This window comes from Netta rufina (genome assembly GCF_964035555.1).
Source record: "Netta rufina genome assembly, chromosome: 19".
Classification (NCBI taxonomy): Eukaryota; Metazoa; Chordata; class Aves; order Anseriformes; family Anatidae; genus Netta; species Netta rufina.
Window position 1 is genome coordinate 3613998 of NC_140143.1, and position 20996 is coordinate 3634993.

Here is a 20996-nt window from a genome sequence, read left to right on the forward strand (position 1 = left end):
TTCCCTCCCCCACAACACACACACATTCTTTGGCATTAAGGATTATTTTTAAGACTCCTGAAGTATCTATTCTGTTTTATGCAATACCTGGAGTGTTGTGGTTTTTTTTTCTTTTCTTTGTAAAGTAAAGAAAATCTTTGTTTATGTATCATATCTGCTTATTTGGTGCGAGCTGTTTGACATGCGGATTATGTCGGGGAACTATGCAGAATCACAGCAAGAGAAAGGGCACGTGGCTGCCTTCGAACACTCACCGAGTGTGTGCCTTCAGCATAGAAACCCCTAACTTGTATGCATGCCTGCGTCCCACTGGAGATGCCAGACTTCCTTCCACGTATTGCCCTACTTGTCAGCGTTTGTGCTCACAGCAAGACAGCCGTTTGGCTCCGACAAAGTCACACTGCTGAGCTTCCCACAGAGCCAAGCTGAGAGCTGGCTCTCACTGACAGTTGTGGCCGGTTAAGCCAGCAAATGTCTTGTTCCTATCCTTTCAATCAGCAAGTAGGATTCTCTGCATTTATTTATTTTTAACTAATTGTGTGCAGCCTGCACAGAAGGCAGGATTCACGGTACTGTCAGCCTGGCTGCAGTGACAGGGACAGGCTTTGATAAGCTGAGATGAGGAGTGGGTTGAGCAGATCCTGAGGATCAAGGAAGATGCAGCCAAAGAATAAGCCCACCCTGCGGTGACACTGTGTAGCTTTAATTTGTCTTTCCTAGGTGCTGGGTAGCAGTTCAGCCGTGGCAGTGAGGAATTCCAAGTCTGCTGCCTGCCCAGATGGTTATCTGCTTCTCAGGAGAATTGTGCAGTCCACACTGAGCGTGAGGAGGGAGAGCAGATTAGAAAATCCAGGTTTCAGAGTCAGATAATTAACCACCAGCATGCCTTACATGTATTCATTCCATTCATTCTACACAGTGAATATGAGGAAGGGAAGAACAGGAGGGATGTCCCACAGATGAACGAGCGGCTGGGAAGTGACAGCGCAGATCCTGCTGCAGCAGCCTGCCCCGGGCTCCCCCTGTGCCTCTGCTCTGGGCCACCCAGCTAAAACCTTCCTAGGCAAACTGCAGACCACAAGCCCACTTCAAATACCTTATTCTAGGATTTTCCCCTTTTTGGGAACTCCTAGAAGGTAGTGTTGACAGTCCCTCACTCCTTTCCCACCCTCAAGAGTTTTCAAACATAGAAGATGAAAACAAAGCTGAGAAACATTGCACTAGACCACGTAGGTCTGCAAGGCAGGAAATTCTTTGACATGCTTTTGCCCAGCTTGTGAGCTGTAAAATAAAGCACTGAGTATTCGCATCAAATGTTAGTGTTATTTGTTTAACAAAATTGGTAGTTCATGAAGTTTTTAGAATGAAAAATTCTTTCATAATAATTTTTCATAGTCACGTGCATGTAGAAATACCAGTAACAGAACCTGAAACAGTATAAAAGCAAGGTTTGAACTTTACAGCCGTACTGCTATGTGCTGTGTTATGGGTGTTTAACTGAACCACGTGCATTTAAGTATGTTAGACTAAAATTTCATTACTGGTCTGTGAGATCAGTTTGAGCTTAGACTAATTTTTAGTGAGACTTATTCACGTTTTCTCCTTTCCTTTTCATGAATTATCTTTTGTGTTTCCTAAGGAATAATTTACAGCCACATAGCATATGTTTAAAAAACAAACAAACAAACAAACAAAAAACTATACACTTTTGAATGCTTTATTTTTATGAAAAGTACTAAGTTAATTGAAGAAGCAGACCGCAAACTAGTGGAAGGTCGAGCTGTGCCGGCATGCAACAAGTTTGTGTTCTTGCTGCCAGCTCTTTCTGCATGCTATTAAAAACCCAAACGCATCAGACAAAGAGCTTTCGTTGGGTTGCCATTGCTACAGCAACCACTTCCTCCCTGCGAGTTTGAACCAATGACTTGTTGAGAGTTTGTTGTTTGGGTAGCAGGAGAGGAAGCAATGATATCTCTTAAATTGTATTTTTAGACTAAGCCTGCTGTTGTCCTTTTTTTTTCTTTTTTCTTTTTTTTTCCTTTGTACTTCGTTTGTTTGCTTTGTTAATGATTGAGGTCTACAGCGAAACACTCCAGATTAATCTGACTTTTGTGTAAAACCAGTATTTTCTGAAGTGTGTGCATGTGCAGTCTTTGGGCTGTGTGTTTTCCATTTTAACCATGTGGCTTTGGTAGCAGATCACAGCCCAGAGTGCTTGCATAAGCTGCCATCACATGACTATTGCTGAGCAGTGCTGCGGTCTGAAGGACTGTAGCAAGAAATCCAGGTTCGCTATAAAGAGATCTTATCTATTTATACATTTTGTTGTTATGGTTTTCAGCTTTATTCCCTGGTGCTACTGTACGCCCGAACTGTTATACCCAAAGGACACGCTCCAAATGACGCAGCTGGCTCTAACTAATGAGGAAGTGGTTAACTTGGAGTAGAAGCGCAGAAAGCTGCTTGTTCGCTTACGTCCAAAGCTGCTGGAGTCAACGGGACAGTCTTCCCGTTGAGTCCAGCAGGATCTGTTCCAGCTGAAGCGGTGTTATGGAAACTTCTCTGTAGCAGAAGCCTGAACACCAAAGAACATTTTTTTGGGACGGAAAGATAGATATTCCCAGTTACACATACCGAGGAACTGCCTTATCTGTTACTTGGGCTACAAAAGTCACTTAGAAGAGAGCACAGCCCGGCACAGAAGCAGGAGCTACTCAGTCTTCTGCTGGCCCTGGTGATCATTACAGCTGGTGCTGATATCCAGCAGGGCAGGGCAGCAATAGCTGTCTTAGAACAGTATTTTAGTTCTCTGCTATCTTTCTATGGCTCCATTTTAGCATTGGATTCTCTGACACATTGCATATCTTCACTGATAAATTGCCAGCTGCAATTCACAGCTCTTGTATAACAGAAGAGCAAGCGTGTCTGCGGAATATAGATGTATTTATTTGCTGTATAGCTCCAGAAATTATATCCCATTTAATCCCAAGTATTATCACTCTAATACTGCTAAAAGGTATTTATCTTTCTGTGTATCCTTATGATTACATATTTTGGCCATGCGGCGTTGGGGGGGATGATAGTTCACCCTTATAAGTGTTTGAGTTTTTAATTAATTAAATTGGTTTGCAGTCCTTCATTTTACTAGATTCATCAGTTAAAATAATTGTGTTATTTATAATACATTATGGCTGACGGTATGCATGATTTTGATATCAGTTAAAGTTTTCATGGGCATTTTGCAGATGATGTTTAAAGGCACTTATGAAAAAAAAATACTGCATTTCACATTTTGGAGCAGGATATTTAAAATTAATGCACTATACAGATACAAGATCTTATTTCTCTAATCTTCCTAAGTAGGATGAACCCATATAATTCCTTCTGTGTTGGTTAACATCTACTACTTTGTGGTAATTTTCTGTACCTTGCACTGAATTCTTTGCAAGTTCTTTTACAGAAGAGGTGCTGGTTGTGTTTGTAATGTTCTTGATTTTCCCTATGGGATTCATTTGGGGTCTGACACTGGACAGCAAAAAACGATGAGCGCTGCTGGAATGCTGAATGTTGTGACACCATCTGTTACAAACATCTGGAGGCCATATAGCTCCACATTTCTGTATTATGATAAAGTTGAATTACATCTATAGAGCCCATTGGCAGTCATTCTTTGCCTTCCTCTTCCCTTTATGTAATATTGAAAGAATGTCTGATCTGGAAGCTTTGGGGTCTATCAGTCAGGAATCTGGTCCTTCCAGGAAATTTTGTTTGTGCTTATGTAAGAGTTTCCAAAATCTGTTGTGCTGGAAAGCGGCAATTTCACTGATCCATATATTGTAAAAACACTTGCAGCTTCAGGGGGGAGAAGTTTCAAACGCTGTGTTCTGTCATCAGCCTAGACAAAGATGATGGATGGCAGGCACGTTGTCCCGAGCATCCTCACTGCTCCAGCACGTGCCCTCCCCAGGCATCACAAACAGTTGTATTGCCTCCTGCTGCAAGTTTCAGGTTGCCTGCCTGAGAGTTATGCAGCTGTGGTTTTGATTTTTCTATGAGTCAAAAGCAAGCAAACAGATTGCTACACAAAATTTACTTACTATGTAATTGACTTCGTAAGTGTACAAAAGAAATCAGTGCAGGAGTAGTAAGTTGTCACTGTGGCAACTTATGTCAACAAAAGCTTTTTGTCACTTACAGATTTATAGAGTAGGTATTTGACTTGCAAATGTTTGTCCTAGTGAACTGCAGTGGCAAAATTTTGCCTTCTTTTGGTACTAGCTTTCAGATTTCATTGTATTTTATAAATCTGGGAGTGGAAAGTATGTCTTCATTTCCTTCTTATATAATTCAAGTCTTTTATGTACTCCCTTTCCTCAGATGATTGAAGATAATTTCAATATCCTCATCACCCTGATCTATAGCTTAAGTGCAGAGATGCAGGAGTGACCCATACAGAACCCTCAGCTATTTGAAGACACAATTCTATCAATTGTTATTTTAATCTTCAGGATGCAGGCATGAAACTGGTGTGTTTTAAAAATCAGATTTCAGAAGATCGGAAAATAAGATGAAGCTTTGTGATAGTCCAGAATGTTTAATTGGAAGGAACAAACAAAAATTGTCTGTTTCATTTTCTTCTGAAGAAGATTTTAGAAGGCAGGTTGAATTTATCCAGTTCTTTAGCCTGTACATGTTAAGTCCTATATTGTGATATTAAGGTTTTTTTTCATTTGTGTTGGGTATCATAAGAAAGTTTTCCCTTGTCCATATTTAAAAGCAGAATTTCATTGGCTAAAATGCATCACCACAAACTTGCTTGCCAAAAAAACATAACTGCAGAATCGTTCCCCTCTGATTGTGACAAAGCTTATGGAATCCTTTGTAGTCTCTTCAATGCTTCTAAATTCAAAGTTTACATGGATTTTTTTTTCCTGAAAGCATCAAATTCTCTGTAGTTGGAAGTTGATATTTTCAGCATGAAACGGATTTTATAAGTCACAAAAATTAGTAATTACTGAAGAGTAATTAGAGAAAAGTAACCTGAGGGGAAATAAGTTCTACTTAAACATTAATCAAGTACCATTAGCCATGCAAAAAGAGAAAAATGATTTCTAACAAATATGAATAGATGCACACGTGTTTGGTCCATTTGTAGTTAAAGATAAACCTAGCCACCAAGCCTGGTTCTGTACTCTATCGAATTTTCAAGGGTCAAAGTACTTGTGCAACTCTGAATACTCCCAACTTAAACTGGGCTGAATTTAAATAAATACATAAATAAATCCTGCAGTTTGGAGGAGTTGCTTTTTGTGTCCAAACTCAGCTTTGTGGCTCAAGCTTCTCGGTGCATTGCATTGTCTAGCTGCTGTTGTCCTCTGCAGCACTTCCTTTCTCTAGCCAACAAAAATGCATTTCATATGCATGACACATAAGTTTATTTTCTTCTCCTTTTTTTCCCCCTAAATCTTTTTTATTTCAATGAAATAGCACATAGAGTTCTTGCTGTCTGGTTTAATAAAGCACGTTTCTTGCTCACTGCCACTAATCCTCGGAGAATGTGACTTCTCACTGCAAGAAAACCAGCTTGCTGTGTCACCCTGTACGCGGGGCTAGCGCGTGCTGCTGGAAAGGGATCAGTGACAGGATCAGGGAGGAAGTCCGTGCCCTTCTATTCTGACGTTTCGTGGAATATCTGAAATGGAAATAGTATTTTCCTGGAATATCAGGAAGTGGGCTTTGGTTACTAAAAGAAATATCGTAAACTCTCCAAAACTATGTTGCAAGTTTTGCTTCATTTTACTGTATTCTGAGTTAAAATTTTTAAAAAGTTGAATGAACAGCTCTTTGAGCTTCAGTCTTCAGATTAACTACAATCTCATGAATGAATTGTCATTAAGTAAAACACACTTTTGTATTGACTTACAAAATACATCAATAGTATTTGATAGTTATCAAACCAGTTGTGCACTCTAAGCCAAAATGAATTTTGCCTGAAAAGGAATAAGCTGCAATTAAAAGCATGACATACTTGTGGCTTAATCAGAAGCAGGTACTCATAAATAGGGAACAACAGATGTGAAGAGAGCGTTTCAGTATGCATAATTGACTGATTGTAAGTGGTCAAGCTACACGGTAAGTCCCTTTTAGCTTCTCTTTCTGTTTTTGTGAACAGAGGATATTTTGGACAGTCTCAAAAAATTACATGCAACCTTTGTAGGAAATATATTTATATTTATAAACCTAAATAATGAAGTATTATTGCTAATTATGTAAAAAGCACATAGTGTAAACAGTTGAAAAATTTAAACAGCTGACTCGCTGCAGAATATTGTTAATAAAAACCAATTTTTAAAAAACGTATGAGCTTGTACATTCAGGATAAACAGCTGTTTTTTTTCAATAGCACAGCTGGTGTAGAAATGCAAAATTACTAGCATTTGAACAGGACACGAGCTATATTTAGCAAAACGTATTTGCGTGTAAGCTGAAAATTTGCAACTTAATTTTCATTTCAGTGGAAATTGAAATAGGCAGAGTTGTACATGTATTAATCACAGATGTGAACCTGGTCCTATTAATTGCAGTATCATTCATTTAGGATATAAGCCATTAATGTGCCAGGATGCTTCAAATTTAGAGGAGACCATGTCTTTAGCTGAAAATACTGGGGAAAGGGTACTATTTTACTGAACATCCTATTTGTTAGTTGCTGCTGAACTTCCATGCATAGGAATTTTAACAGATAAAGTAATTTAAAAATTTAATTTCTTCCTTGAGAAAGGCAAAGCAAACATGAAAGCAGTAAGAATTGCACTTCATAGCGTGCAAAAGTCAACTGTTCCTGCTGCAGTTGTTTATTTGTGAGGCTACAAAAACATGTTCCCATGAACGTGGGCAATGCTAAAAAACGCTGCTGATGCAAGTCAGCAGATGTGTAGTGCATCATGAATCACTGATGCATGCAGGAATTAATTGAAAGAAAGATTTCAAGCTCAACATTAAACTTTAACTAGTCTGATTCTTTATATATTACTAGTGTAAGTAACATTTACACCACTAAATAACTTCGGTTCAAGGCTCTCAAACTGTACACTGCATCATATTTACATTCAAATCTCAGGACCTAGGCATTTAGAGTGGTTATTACAGCCTTACTGCTAAAGCTTTCCATAAAGCTTGGTCATCTGGCTGCATTTTTAAAGTGAAAATTTTACTTTAAACCATTTATTGTATCCTAGTTCAGCCCAATGCTGTGGCCTTCCTGACAACACTTTCTGTGTTTTCCACTCATAGCTTTAATTTACACTATTAGACAAGCAAGGTCAGTTCCCTCCTTTCTACTGCGGTGAAGCAGTGGACATCCTGTAATAGGGACAGCCTTTTGCCAGAAATACATTCTGTATTTGTCAATTTGTGTCGGAAACTTTATGCAGGTTTCTGTCCTGAGGAGGAATGCATCAATCCCATAAATACACAAAATAACCCTTTGAAATGTGATTTCTCCTGCTGATAGTTAATGAGCATTGTCTTTGTCTCACATGGCTTCTTTTTTGTAAATGCACATTTTTGCCGTTGCTGTTTTTTTCTGCGTTGCAGCTTTTGGTTCAGATGCTGCTGTAACTGCTCTTCAAGGCAGAGCACACCTCTGATGGGTTCAATCACAGCACACTTGGGACTATGGCCCTTGCTTAACTGGCAGCTCACTCAGTCTGTAACTAGATCAAGTCACTCAGGTAGCTTTTTGCTCTTACTCCTTCCTGTAACAAGTTAATTCTTCTGTTTTTTCAGAAGATTCCTCTCTTGCATAGGTAACATAGATTTGCTTTTGGAGATAATATTTTAGAAAGCTACTGTTACTTCTGAAACTACCTTCTTGTATTTGTGCCTTGGGACAGCCACTTTAAAACAACAGCTCATAACAACTTCTTGGCACTTCGGGTATTTCTACACGGCAAAGTGAACACAGCACAAAGGTGCCTGGTTTGCTCCAAACACCGTAGCTTAGATACAAGAGGTCAAATAATATATTAGTGTAGACTCCACACGGAGCAACATACAGAGCTTTTCAGGCAGGCTAAATGAGATTTAGTACCAATTCAGCAGCAGACAGGGTATCTCTGCAAGGCATTACACAGGGCTATCAAAACACCCCCCTTCTGCACTCTCTGTTTACTATTCATGCTTTTCTCGCAGAGTTTCCCAGGAGTCAAAACCAGCAGGACTCTTTTCACATGACCCTAGCCTACAATGTAGTTTTTCTAGCAGGAAAACCACTAGTTTAGAAATACAAGCTGCTACTTTCACACTGGTAAGTTGTACTACATGAGAGAGACTTCAAAGTTCCTGTTGACAGTGACAGTCCGTTTTCTTCCTGCTCGTTGCTGTCTGGGCAAAGAGAGCGGTGATGGCAGTGGCAGGAATGTGTCCAGCTGCAGTGATTTCCTTCCCTAGCAATGTCCTTCAGCACAACCTTGAGTGGCGGTTAATGTATGCTATAAGGCAAGGTGTTCGCTTCTTCACCCTGAAAGCCTGAGTCTAGCAAGGAAGCTGGCAGTTTGAAAGGGAAAGTAATTCCAAAAGTAGGCCCAGGAAGAGCTGATGCGGATCCGCCAGTGCGTGAAATATCAAATAGTAACACATCGTGCATTCCTCTCTGCTAGTTAAAACTAATCGAGGAATGTTAATAACAAGGAAGATAAATCACCTTGTCAGAACCTGGAGCTTGTGTCATGGAAAAGATTTTCTTAAATTATTCTTAATAGCTCTGAATCATCATCTACACAAGTGTGGGGATGGGAAGGCACAATCTGGGTGCTCGATCAGCTGCTGTTATAATTGCCCACATGTGAGGGCTCTGCGTTAACCTGAGGATGCATTAGGTATTTCCCGTTTCAGAAGGCAGACAGAATGATGTCTAATAACAATAATGTGAAGGATTTACAGTCACTGAGTGAGATAAGACAAACCACTTTTACTTAAGTAATTACTTTTTAGAATTGAAAAAATTTACAGGTGTGTCTTGTGGTAAAAGCACTGAGCTGGGGATCACTCGATTGAGGCAAAATTCCCTCTTCTATCACATTTTTTTATTTAATGTTGAGGTATTAATTTAATCACTGTATCTGTTTCTCTTATAAAACGAGGATAATGTTTCTCTTGCCCATTTCCAATATCTAACTGTAAACTCTTCGTATATTCTTTCATTTTCTGAAACAGAAAATCTGGCAGCATGGGGCCTAGGTCTTCACTGAGACCTAAAAACAAGACTTTCCAAAACCAAACCAAAGCACACAAAAGGAAACTTCAGAGTATCCTCCTAAACAAAGATATGTACTCAAGCAAATACATTTTCAAGCAAATTATTCCAGAAATTATCTCTGTTAAGAAAGTTGTTGTTAAGAGATGGCATGGAGTGACAGGTTGTGCACGTTTGGACAAGGAACTTCTCAGGGGATCACCATGCTTCTCTCATGGTGGTACTTTGAGGAATAGACAGTAGTTGTTTTAAAAAATCCTAAACGTGGAAATGATTACACTGAGTAATATTTCTGTTATTCTTTTTAGCAAAAAAATCTGCCTTAAATGAAGTCTTGAAATGCATTCACTGAGGAGCACGCAGTCTTCCAGAGACTATGACATGAAAGGAAGTCCCAAGCATATCAGTCAGTTTTAAGTATTTAAGTATTGTTTTCTGCGAGTTTAAGTAGTGTTTTCAGCATTCTCTAAATCAGAATTCCTTAAGGAAATTCCTACTTTTTTACCATAATCAATGCCCTTGGATTCAGTGTACCTAGATAGGTACAACCGAGGATGAAATTGGTTCATTACATTTTCTTGCAAGATGCAAATCTTTGCTGAATTAAGGTCAATGACAAAATGCCTGTTGCTATCAATGGAGGCTTGATTCCACCATTGACAGCTGCCGCTGAAAGGAGCATACGTGTGCACGAACACGTCTCTTTCAGTTTAGCTGTTACTGCTGGTCTCACTTTTTTCTGTTTTACCTTTGTAGTTTTCAGAGGACAGGCCAGGAAGCCACTGGTGTGTTTTAGCATGAATCACTGAGAAATACTTTCCATTGTCAAAATACAGTGCTCTGAACAATCATTACCTTAAATAAGTATAAAAGGCACTCTGCATCTCCTGGGCTCTGGTTTTTAACTACAGGGAGGGATCTTCCTCCTGGCTTGGAACAATAAGTCGCATAAATTGAATTGGCAGCGCCATCCCTGATGCTTTAGTCCAGTTATAGAAAAGTGCAGATGAAAGAGTTCAACGATTCTTTTGAATACAATAATTGCCATATAAGATGAAGCCAGTGTTACATCTGCTACATTTTCTGTGAGCGTTCAGTTAAGAACTTAAAGGAATGGTATAAAAAATCAGATTATGGGTAGCTTTGTAGTAATTTATCCTTTGAGAGAATGATACTTTCTGCCATCCACATAACATTTGAAAAGCTGTATCAGAGGCTCTGTTGAAAGACTAGCATTAGATCAAAACCTGAGTAATGGTCAGTCAGTTTTCCTTGGCAAACCTGCAGGGGAGGGGCCCCATTAAATTAGAAATGGTGAAAGTATTCTCCTCAAATACATTAAGGGAGACTAGATCAAGCTTTGAAGAATTTACTTGATTTCACACAAGACTTGTCATAGAGCTAAAACACATCATAATAAACGCTGAGAGCAAGTTTCATTTATAGCCTAATTTGTTCTTCTCATTAGGCTGCTAACAAGACAGCCTGACAAAACTAAAGGCTGTGGTGTGGAAAGAGAAAGGAAAAAATGGCCACGTTTGTACAGGGATTCTCATTCATCTTCTGTTAAAGACAATGGAAGTTCTACAAATGAAAGATGTGTGGAGTGGACCTCTTATTTCTTCTGTCTCAAGAACCCCACAAAAGTGATTCTGCTCTCACTTATAAGTTTAAACAAAATCTGATTGACCGTCATTACGCTGTTGTTGACATAAGCCTTGTTTCTTGTGTGATTAAACTCCCAGTAGGCAAACACCATCTGCCAGCTGAAGAAAAAGAGAAGTCACTGGTGAGCCAACGTCTACCTCGTTAGGAGTTAAACACCAAATATAGTACAAAAGCTACATAGCAATATCCTTAGAAAACTCCAACTCCATATTCAGTGCATTTGTTTGTTGAAGCTCTGCCTCTGACACTGAAGAAATTTTCCTCCATTAAGCTGAAGAGCTCTCAGATGAAGAGCTTTTCTCCCAAGCCAAATACAGATCAGGTGCCACTGCATGAAGTTGTACTGACTTCCCTGACACCGTATGTGGTCCTGGAAGACTCTTTTGCAGCTAAGCACATCGAAATTCACATAGTGACTAGAGCAACATAAATAATAGTGGTGTATCAGTTTATCCTGGCAGGGATGGTGACTCTCTATTACTGCTATAAAATGTTTCTTAGTGTTTATTTCTCTATAACATTGATAGGAACTTAGAAAAAGCTGTGAAGGCTTTTTCAGGCCTTTAAATTTCAGCAAGTTCTAAAATATATGTCTTTGCTTTGGTTTTTATTCATGTAAATACAAACATACACTTTTTAAAAGAAGATTTTATATGAAATTATACTTCTGTACTCTTTGGCTTGGTAAAATACTAGAATTATTACTAGGTCCAATCTTTCTTGATCTTTCTCTAGAATTATATTAAAATGTTATGAACCAGATAACAACAAATAAATGGCAAACAGAGGAGCTAAGTTACCTTCTTTAAAATGCATGTAAAAGTGTGCTGCTTTCACAGAATGCAGCTACTTGCTGGCAGGACTGCACAGTTATTTCAGTAGCACTGAAAGGAAGATATTTTCACTTGACTGGTGTCAAATCCAAAGTTATCCCCTGGGGAGAGGCGAGTAGCTGTAAGATTGCTGCCGAAGAGCTGTCCAGCACCAGTTACGGTGCCTTCAGTTCTCTTTAGCATCTCCCAAGTGCCAAGCTGGGCTGCCTTTGATACAGTCTGTGAGATCTGAGGGATAAGTGGAATACACGCAATTCTGAGTCTCATCAAGTAGAACTTTTCCATAAGCACTGACTGTGCAACATCTGTAAGGTAATTTCTACATGATACTGCTGATTATCTTCTGAACAGTGCAGCAGGTATGTAGCTTAGCCATTCTTAACCATGTGCTCAGAGTGATTTACAGGTGTTGTGATTTGATATTTTGCTTGCAGTTTATGGTAGTATAGGTCCATGAAAGAACAACAATCTCCTAGCAAAACATGTTGTTATAGGTGGGTATCTGATTCATGACTCTGGAGCAAGTGAATGCCTTCGTACAACCTCATGTGAGATATCTGTATTTGACCATTAAAACTGAGAGTAAAATTGCAAAGGACTGCGTGGAAGTAGAAAATTGAAGCATGCAGTGATGCATGCAATTGTGAAGTGCTTTCCAGAGTTTCCTGTGAGATGTCCATATGTCTATGGGGACTAAAAGTAGAAGGGGAAAAAAAAATCTCAATAGAGATCTCAGTAGTGATGTTGGCTTCATGGCAAATTTTAATTGCTCTCCCCCTTTCCTTAGCTAACCTTTTCATGTTCCACAAGCTATAAATTACTTACCTCTTTCTTTCCATTAGAAGATAAGCACCTTATCACCTCTCCTCTTTTCTAACATCCTTATCACTCCTCAGGCAGTATCTTTACTCTCAGGTGGTCTGATTGATACATATCTAATTAAAGCAGGGCATTTTTTCCTCAGCTTTTATTCAGCTTTGAAGTATGTTGCTTTGATTTTGGAACTGAAGAACAGCTTCAAGTGCCTGAAAGTTCTCCCTTTTCCAGCAGTACTAGCTGGTCAAATAAAATGTATTTGCTCTGTCTACAAACTTTGCCTTGGCTGCGTACCAGTGCGTTCATGTATTATTAGTGAAGTGGAGAAGGCAGATTTTCATGAAACCGGTTCAAGTGTGTGATGAGGGTGACAGCTCTTCAGAGCCTTGAAGCTTAGAACAAAATGTTTAAAATATGATGAGATAGAGAAGCAAGGAATTCAGTAGAGACTGAGGAAGATAACTAGATTAGCAAGAAAAAATATTTTAGTGCTCATCTATTGAATGGGTACATCTTGTTTGAAAGAGATACGAGAGATGAAGAAGCTGAAGTTATAGGCAGGACATCAAATTGTTTAAATAGCATTATTCTACCTGCTGTTTTAGTGGATGTCTTAGGAATGTTTCTATACACTGATTTATCTAGATTAGGTTCTCCGGAGTTATGTAGGCTATAAAGAGAAAGAACAATCATTCAAATAACAAAAAGTCATTAATTCTCTCTAATTATGAGGAGAAAGGAGAGGAAGAAACATTAGATGCATAACTGAAATTTCTGGGCAGCTCTAAGTTGCATAGCCAGCAGGAATGCCGAGATTTACTGATTTTCAAACGTTGCAAGGGTCACAATTTCACAAGTAATCGGCTTGACTGGTATGACACTCCAGTTTTATGACAACGGTATCTTTTATTTTTCTTCTTTGCTGTTTTTTCATCTTTACTAGTTCTAACAAGTTTTAAGAGTGGGTTGTGTTCTTCAGTGAGAGGAGGTTTTTGAGGAAAAGCAATGAAAAAGAAATCCACTGAAATTACCGAATTAGCCTAGAGATCCAAGGAGTATCACTCCTACCCTAGGGCACCCTGTTATTCTTAAAGAACTTTCTATAAACTTGAGGCATTTTTAGTGCCTCAGAATTATCAGCTGAAAGGCACTTGGTTGATATAAATCATTTGCTTCACTGTTGTAGTGTGTGGCTGGCCAGAAAGGAGCAGGAACTCTATGCTATTCTGTCCATTGAGTGCCATGAAGGCACCTACTATTGATTTGTTTAGTAAGGCCACCTTGTTGATAGTCGTTAATAAGGTCTCATGGTTTGGCTTTTTTTGTTTAGCTCTTTTTTTTTAATCTCTTTTGATTTGGGGTTTTAGTGTAAAGTACATTGTAGGATTGCTGTTTATATGTGATAATCATAAGAATCTCACCATTTTCTGAGATCAGACTGTCACTGCATTTTTGTTTGTCTGTGCTGAGCTAGTACAGGACAACTTTGTGTAGTAGCTGAGCCATTCTCTAAATTCATAGGCTATCCTTTGTGTTTAAAGTGATTGATGTAATTGAAGTGATTGGCATGTATATGCCTAAATAAATTACTTTAGGAGACAGATGGATCCAAATGGAGAAAACTGTTTAGGTGCAAAGACAGTTTGTTGTAAGAACCATGGTATGTTCAAGAATGTGGAAGGAACTTCAATAAGAGTAAAATCTGAAAACAGAAAATGTATGGGAAAGTAAAATTTAATCTAAATACTTTGCTAATGAAGATTTAGAGATGTATTTTTTGTTACATTGATCTGGAGACAAAAGCCCAAGTGTAGATGCAGACATACTGGAAAGAAAAAGAAAAAAAAAAAAAAGTTAATTGACGTTGCAACAATTTATTTCTCTGTAATTGCAGCTCCCGGGTTTTGGCTTCCTAAGTAACTTGAAAATCTATATAAAACAGATCATTTATGTGCTCAGACTTATGTTAATAATATTGCCAAATCACTCTTCTAAAACTTCTTTTTCTAAGTACTTGGAAAAGTACTTAGTATTTAGTACTTTTCCTGTTTTTTCTACAAGTGGTACCCTGGATTTGATTAGATAATGGGAGGACCCTGGCTCATAAGTCTGAATGAGGCTTCAAAAAACTGCTTTTCATCCCTTGAAGTACCTTTTATTTGCACATACTGATATATCATTGTACGACATTGATTTATGAATACTCGTGTATTAGATAAAGCTAACACATTGTTCTTGATTTTGCTTTGCAGTACAGAATTGGACAGTTGTACATGATAAGCAAGCACAGCCATGAGCAGAGTGACCGAGGTGAAGGTGTGGAAGTGGTGCAGAATGAGCCCTATGAAGATCCGAATCATGGCAATGGCCAGCTAACAGAAAAACGGGTCTATCTCAACAGGCAAGTGCACAGAACTGCTTCTCTTAGCATGGCCAGTAATAAAAATTTGTGATGAATATCCGTCTCAGGCCGTAGCCTTTCTTTTTCAAGCAGAATAGGTTCTCATGAACAAGTGCAGCTTCCTAGGAGATTGAGGGTAGACCCATGCTTGAAACTGAGATCAGTCGTTCTTTCTTCTAGAGTACCTTTTCAAAGAGAAAGAATTCTAACTTGAAGTTTGAGATGTACTGAAAATCAGAACTTCTGTTTTCTTCCACTTAACTGTTTGTCATTCTGTTTTCCAAAATTACCAACCCAAAACAAACAAAAAACTAAGATGGTTTAAGGGTTTTATGGGCCCACGGATTCCACTCTGACTTTATTACATATTTGCTACTTGACTTTAAGTGAGCATAATACTCTATAAGTTCTAGAGTAAACACTACTAATGTTGATTCCATTACATTTCACTTAACCTGAATCATTGCCATACCTACATCCCATTTAAGACTTAAACAGTTAGTCAGGCTTGCATCCCTTAATCATTTGGTGATTCTATTTTTATCTTGACACTAAAATCAGAATGGTTTTAAGCATTCAAAAAGTAATACCTTAATGTTTATAGCACATTATAAGAGCCTTTGAAGGCATTAACATGAAATGCTCTAAAGTATTAGGATTTTTCTTTTTAAAGAAGACTTACTTTCTTTCAAAAGGAAAAAAATTGTTTTGTTTTGTTTTTACAGAATTCCTAGCTCATCATCCACTGCATGTAGATTGAACATAGAAGAGGTGCATTAAAATTAAGGAAACTTTAAACAGCTTTTTTAGCTGATAATTAATGTAATGTCTTAGGGTAGCAATTAACCTTCTGGGTCTTGATATAGTCAGTTTCTCACTTCATAATATTTTTGCAAAACCAGTGCCCCATTTTTGGTGATAAAAGATTTTCCACAGTAAAGTGAATTGACATTATGAAGTAGCATTAGTCTTGCACAATTATGAACTGCTGTACTAAAATGACAGGCTGGAAGACATGATGGGGAAAAAAATTGCTTTTGCTACCACAAAAGTTCCATCATTTCTTAAAGTGAAATATGTGTCTCTTCCTATGGTGAAATTATACTGCTGTGAATCAATGTCTCTACACTCAAAGGACTGAGATTTTTTTATATTTATATTTATTTAAATATATATGTCTGCATCCTGTGAAATATATTGCTCAATCTGCTGCCACTTTTATTATTGCTGATCTAATTGAATATTGCTGCTTTTCTGATGTTCTTTTATTCCCCTTGGCCTGCCTCATTTTTATTACACTTTTTATGCTCTGCAGCCTTTGATTGTTGGCACAGGAACACTATAGCTCTTTCTTCTACATTGCAAGTTATTCCTCTATTGCAATCCTGACATATCTAACCTTAACTCAGGCTAAATTGAATCACCAGTAACATTGCACTCTTACATACATACGTTCTGATAATATATTTTGCCAGCATTCAATATTACTGTGATTGTAGTTCTTTTTTTTCTCACAGGCTATGTATAAGACAGTAAAAATCAATAAATTTGTTCTTGTCGTAGAGCTCCCAGAAATTTTGTTTATGTTTCTGGACATTTCTTTCCTTCCTATTATAAAGAAGTAAGGAATTAGGCACTGAAGATTATGCTCAGAATCACCACTTCAGAGTAAGTCAGAATAAGACATACCTGGGAAGTGTACTGCTTCTGGCAGGGCAGGCAATGCACCAGAGGATCCCAGACCCAAAGATGGGTCTGAACATTGAGAAAGAAGATTCACATGCCTTCAAATTTCCCACAAATTTGGGAAATTCATCTACTATGGATGTTTGAAGTCAGGTTTAATGACAGGCACCTATTCCTCCTGTACCAGTCCTGTTCTGTGGACTGTAGCTGTGTGTGGAGAGTATGTGGAGTCCTGTAGCTGAATGTGGAGATAGGACGCAGACAGTCTCACAGAGAGTGTGTGAGGGACAGAGTTGCCTAAGATAGCAAACGCAATTACATGTCGTCATTATGCATATCTTTCAAGGACAGTCCGTGTTTTCTCCTTACTGCACACTCTTATGAGATCTAAGCATAGTCTATTTATGATTTTTAAAATGTTATTAAATGAACAATCAAAAGTAGTAACTTATATGCAACTACATATAAACAGGCTGCATAAAGCTCACTTTCCCCCCCCCCCCCCCAGTCAGATAACTGCAAAAGAGTTTAAAATTAAAACTTGTTTTGGAAAGTCTTGATTTTTCCATTTACTTAGGTCTGTATTAGTGAAATAGAAACCTCTATATGCTTCTATGACACTGTGGTTTAGCAGAAACTTAAGTCTGAATTTATAACGGTTGTGGTTTCGGTTTATTTATTTTTTTTAATGAGGAAATCCAATGGGTTTCCTCTGTGTTAAGAGGGATGCTTTAATTGTTTTCAGACTGGTAGCATGGCCCTTGACTTTGGAAGGATTAGAATTGATCCAGTTGATGATGATTTACAGATAAGACCTTGTAACACCTCATTGCTTGACTCCAAACTCAGTTCCCTCGTAAGGGACTACCTTACAAGAGCCTTTGTTAAGCGTGAGTTTATGGTATTCGAGTTAAACCGCTTCCTGTACCGCTGTACAGGAGCTTCGGTCAAGTACTTATTTCACTGTATTACCATCGCTGTAATGCCTCTGTAGATGAGAACTACGTGTATGGCTACAAATAGCCACACTGCTGCTTCTGCAGTGGTATCCATCATGCTTACAGCATGGAAACTACACTATTTAAATAGCCATTTTGGGGATACCTAACTAAAAAAAAAAAAAAAAAATCTTAGTTTTTATAAGGCTAACACAATGCATTCAGAGATAAGGTGTTACCTGCCCTTCCTGCTACAAATTGCCCTTGTGCCACAGAAGTCCAACCAAAAGTACTTTCTGGGAAACAAGTCCAATGGAAAATATGAGTTGTCGTAGCTTTCCTGCTACTCCATTGGACTGGATAACAGCCTTTCCCACAAGAGATATTGAACACTGCATGATGCTTTCGTAAAAGAACCCCAGAACAGTATCAAGGTCAATAAGGCAAGGAGGACTCAGGGAATGCAGAACTGGAGAACTGGCAGTTCTGCAATGCTTTGCCAAATCTACCCAGCCCCAATGAAATAAGAAACAGAGATACTAGGTATTAGAGCGTACGGGTTTCCCTCCATCTTTCTTTCCAGTGTTAATAATCTTTGATTTCCTTTATTCCCTACTTTTCTTTTCCAGTCATTACTGTAAATTAAATTACTTTTCTTGTCATGGTTAAATTCAGGGATGAAAAGATGCAGAAACTGTGTATTGGCTTGATGGTTTTGGCTTTGAATTGGCAGGAACATGCATCCTTTTCTGCGTGCACAGCTGATCTTGGCCCAAATATCCCGTTCTTACACTGCTGCACATCTTAAATGATGTGCAAGCAATTGGTCTTCAAAATTTTGCCTCCATATTTTTCAGGTGGTCTGATTTATTTTTGCAGCCATTCAGCACGGGATACCTTCTCGCACCAGTCTGCCCTAAGTTGTGAAGGAGTATCCCTCCAAAGAGACCGGCACCATAGGGGTTTGGGCAGCTTCACACAATCATAGGCGTTGTCCTCTGTGCTTTGCAACATGCTCATGAACAAATGAGATGCTATCTTCAGTGCCTACATAGGTCTAGCAATATTTGTGGTATTTATGCCTCCACTGTTGTTCAAGACAAGCAGCAAGCTGCAGTTTCAGAGCTAAAAGCATCACAATTTCACAGCCAAAAGCTTCTGTAGCTATAATGCTCCTAGTGTTTTTTTTTATTTCCCTGAGGAAATCTGCACTTTTATATTTCAGTGATTGGTTCTTGGAAAGATGTATGCATTATTTTCATTTATCTTTTCTTGTCTGCTAATATTTTAATTCTTACACTGGGTTAGGCTGGAATGCCTGTAAGAAGCACTTTCTACATGCTAAGAGACTGAACTTCATCTGGGGAAGAAAGAAATAAACAATGAGAATGTGATCCATGGATACCTGTGCCACCAAAATAAAAAACTTAAAATATAAAAGCACAAAATGAGTAGCTGTATATTAACAAAGACCTTACTAGTACAGTAGTCTAGTGTCAGCCTTAGTTAGATTCAGAATTGTTTACTGCCTTTCCATTCCTGCTGGAGCGTTGTTTTCAGGAATTTGAAAGTCTGATTTTATTATTTAGGAATTAGAGTGAAGTTTAGCAGGGGTAAGGGAGTCAGCAGAACGATGGTCCTAAAAAGATACTGACAAAAGACTGACAAAATAACCAAACGACCTGGTACAATGAAGTCTATTATGCAGTATTTAAAATGCTGCTGAAAAGACTGTAGAGAAGAAAGAAAATGTGGTTTTGAGCAATGTCATCAAAGAGCAAAAGTCAATGCACTTGACTTTGAATCTTTAGATAATGTGCTAACGTCTGCATATCGCCTCTGGACAAATACAATATTTATGTGTAGCTAGATCATGGTTAAACAAACCTTAATGATCCAAACTCTGTATTTTCCCCAGAAGTTTGCTAACATGGAAAGTTATTTTACTTTCAGCACAAACGGTTATCTGAGCATAGCTGTTTGAAACATTTACAGTTGGACAATTGAGGTTTGAAAGCGTCTGCTTTGGTTCAGTAAAGGTTTGGTCTTAGCCTGGGTGATCTCTCGACACGTCGCCAGACTAACACAATTTTAATTGAGTCCCTGAAGTAAAATGAGATTTGCAGTCTCCGATGGTCTGCCTTTCTTTGAGTGGCTAGTGCTGGATCTTTGTTACTGACAGGTTAAGTGATCGTAATTGATGTCATTAGGAAAGGCTCGGATGGTGTATTTGCTTGAACTTGCCTTCTCTTTAAAGTGCATGTTTGTTCATCACTTACTGGGTACCCTAAGTGACTAGAATTCTGGAAATGAGACACCTGAGATGCATAGTAAATAAAATGCTCCTGATTTTCCAGAGTATTATTTAATTACCCTTTAATGATCTTTTTATTTGCTGCATCCATCTCCATGTCTTTCATTTCTTATTTCCCTGCTGTAGTACCACGGCATTGATAAGATCTCTTGACAGACTGAGCTCTGAGTTATGACATCAGTTCCATTAATTCTCTTCGCTCTTGTGGTTTGCATTCCCCATCAGCAAAATGGGACTGATACCACCTGCCAGCGTCACAGAGGTGTTCTGAGTGATTTGCTAATTTTAACATAAAAGCTTCATAGTTGAGAGTTGGTGTTGGCAGCATGGGGAAAATGTGTACACGAGGTGAGTTGAACATAAGTGTTTGTGTGCCAGCAAAGACTGTGGAGGAAGAAGAAACAGTCTGTAAGAACAAATAATGGAGTCAAGATGGAAATGGACCGGCACCATTAGTCACTCTGATTAAAGAGTGCCTCCCTGTGGCTAAGGGTACTGTGACACGGCCACTCCTCACAAGGTCTAACCTGCTGGGTCCTCCGTGACCAAAGGCTGGAGGCAAATTCTTGAAACCTGCATTGGTACCTGAAGTTAGATCTGATCAGGGGTCACTGTTACCATATTGCTTGTTCTGAGAGAACAAACTGCCGTGGCATCATGTACACTCGTGGAGAAATCTGAGGAAGAATGCATATTTGATGGAAATATTGTGAAGTCTAGGTATTACTGTGCCCTGTGAAACACAGATTATAAGCATGTTTGGAAGTATCTTCTTTTCTACAGTTACAACATATTCTAATCTTGCTTTCTTTTTATTTTCAGCAAACTACCCAGCTGGGCTAGAGCAGTTGTTCCCAAAATATTTTATGTTACAGAGAAGGCATGGAATTATTATCCTTATACAATCACAGGTAAGGAATGATTAATAACATGTACTTTTGGGATAGTTCAGCTTATCTTCAGAAGTTCTAAGGTACATATTGAGTGACAGATACAAAGATTATAGACTATGGCTGGTTAAAAACTGGAATCTTCTATCTTACGTGATTTCTTTCTTGCAAAGAAAACATCAGATGCTTAGATT

At 38.5% G+C, this 20996-nt stretch overlaps 1 protein-coding gene across 2 annotated transcripts in view; it reads left to right on the top strand.

Annotated features, from left to right (window-relative positions):
* The window catches only part of PITPNC1 (phosphatidylinositol transfer protein cytoplasmic 1), an 88279-nt gene that overhangs the window by 25038 nt on the left and 42245 nt on the right, over positions 1-20996 (top strand). For both annotated transcript variants that reach the window (XM_084298752.1, XM_084298751.1), the window contains exons 2-3: positions 14826-14974; positions 20735-20823. In XM_084298752.1, coding sequence (XP_084154878.1) covers positions 14826-14974; positions 20735-20823 — 238 coding nt within the window. The remainder of the gene's footprint in view (positions 1-14825; positions 14975-20734; positions 20824-20996) is intronic.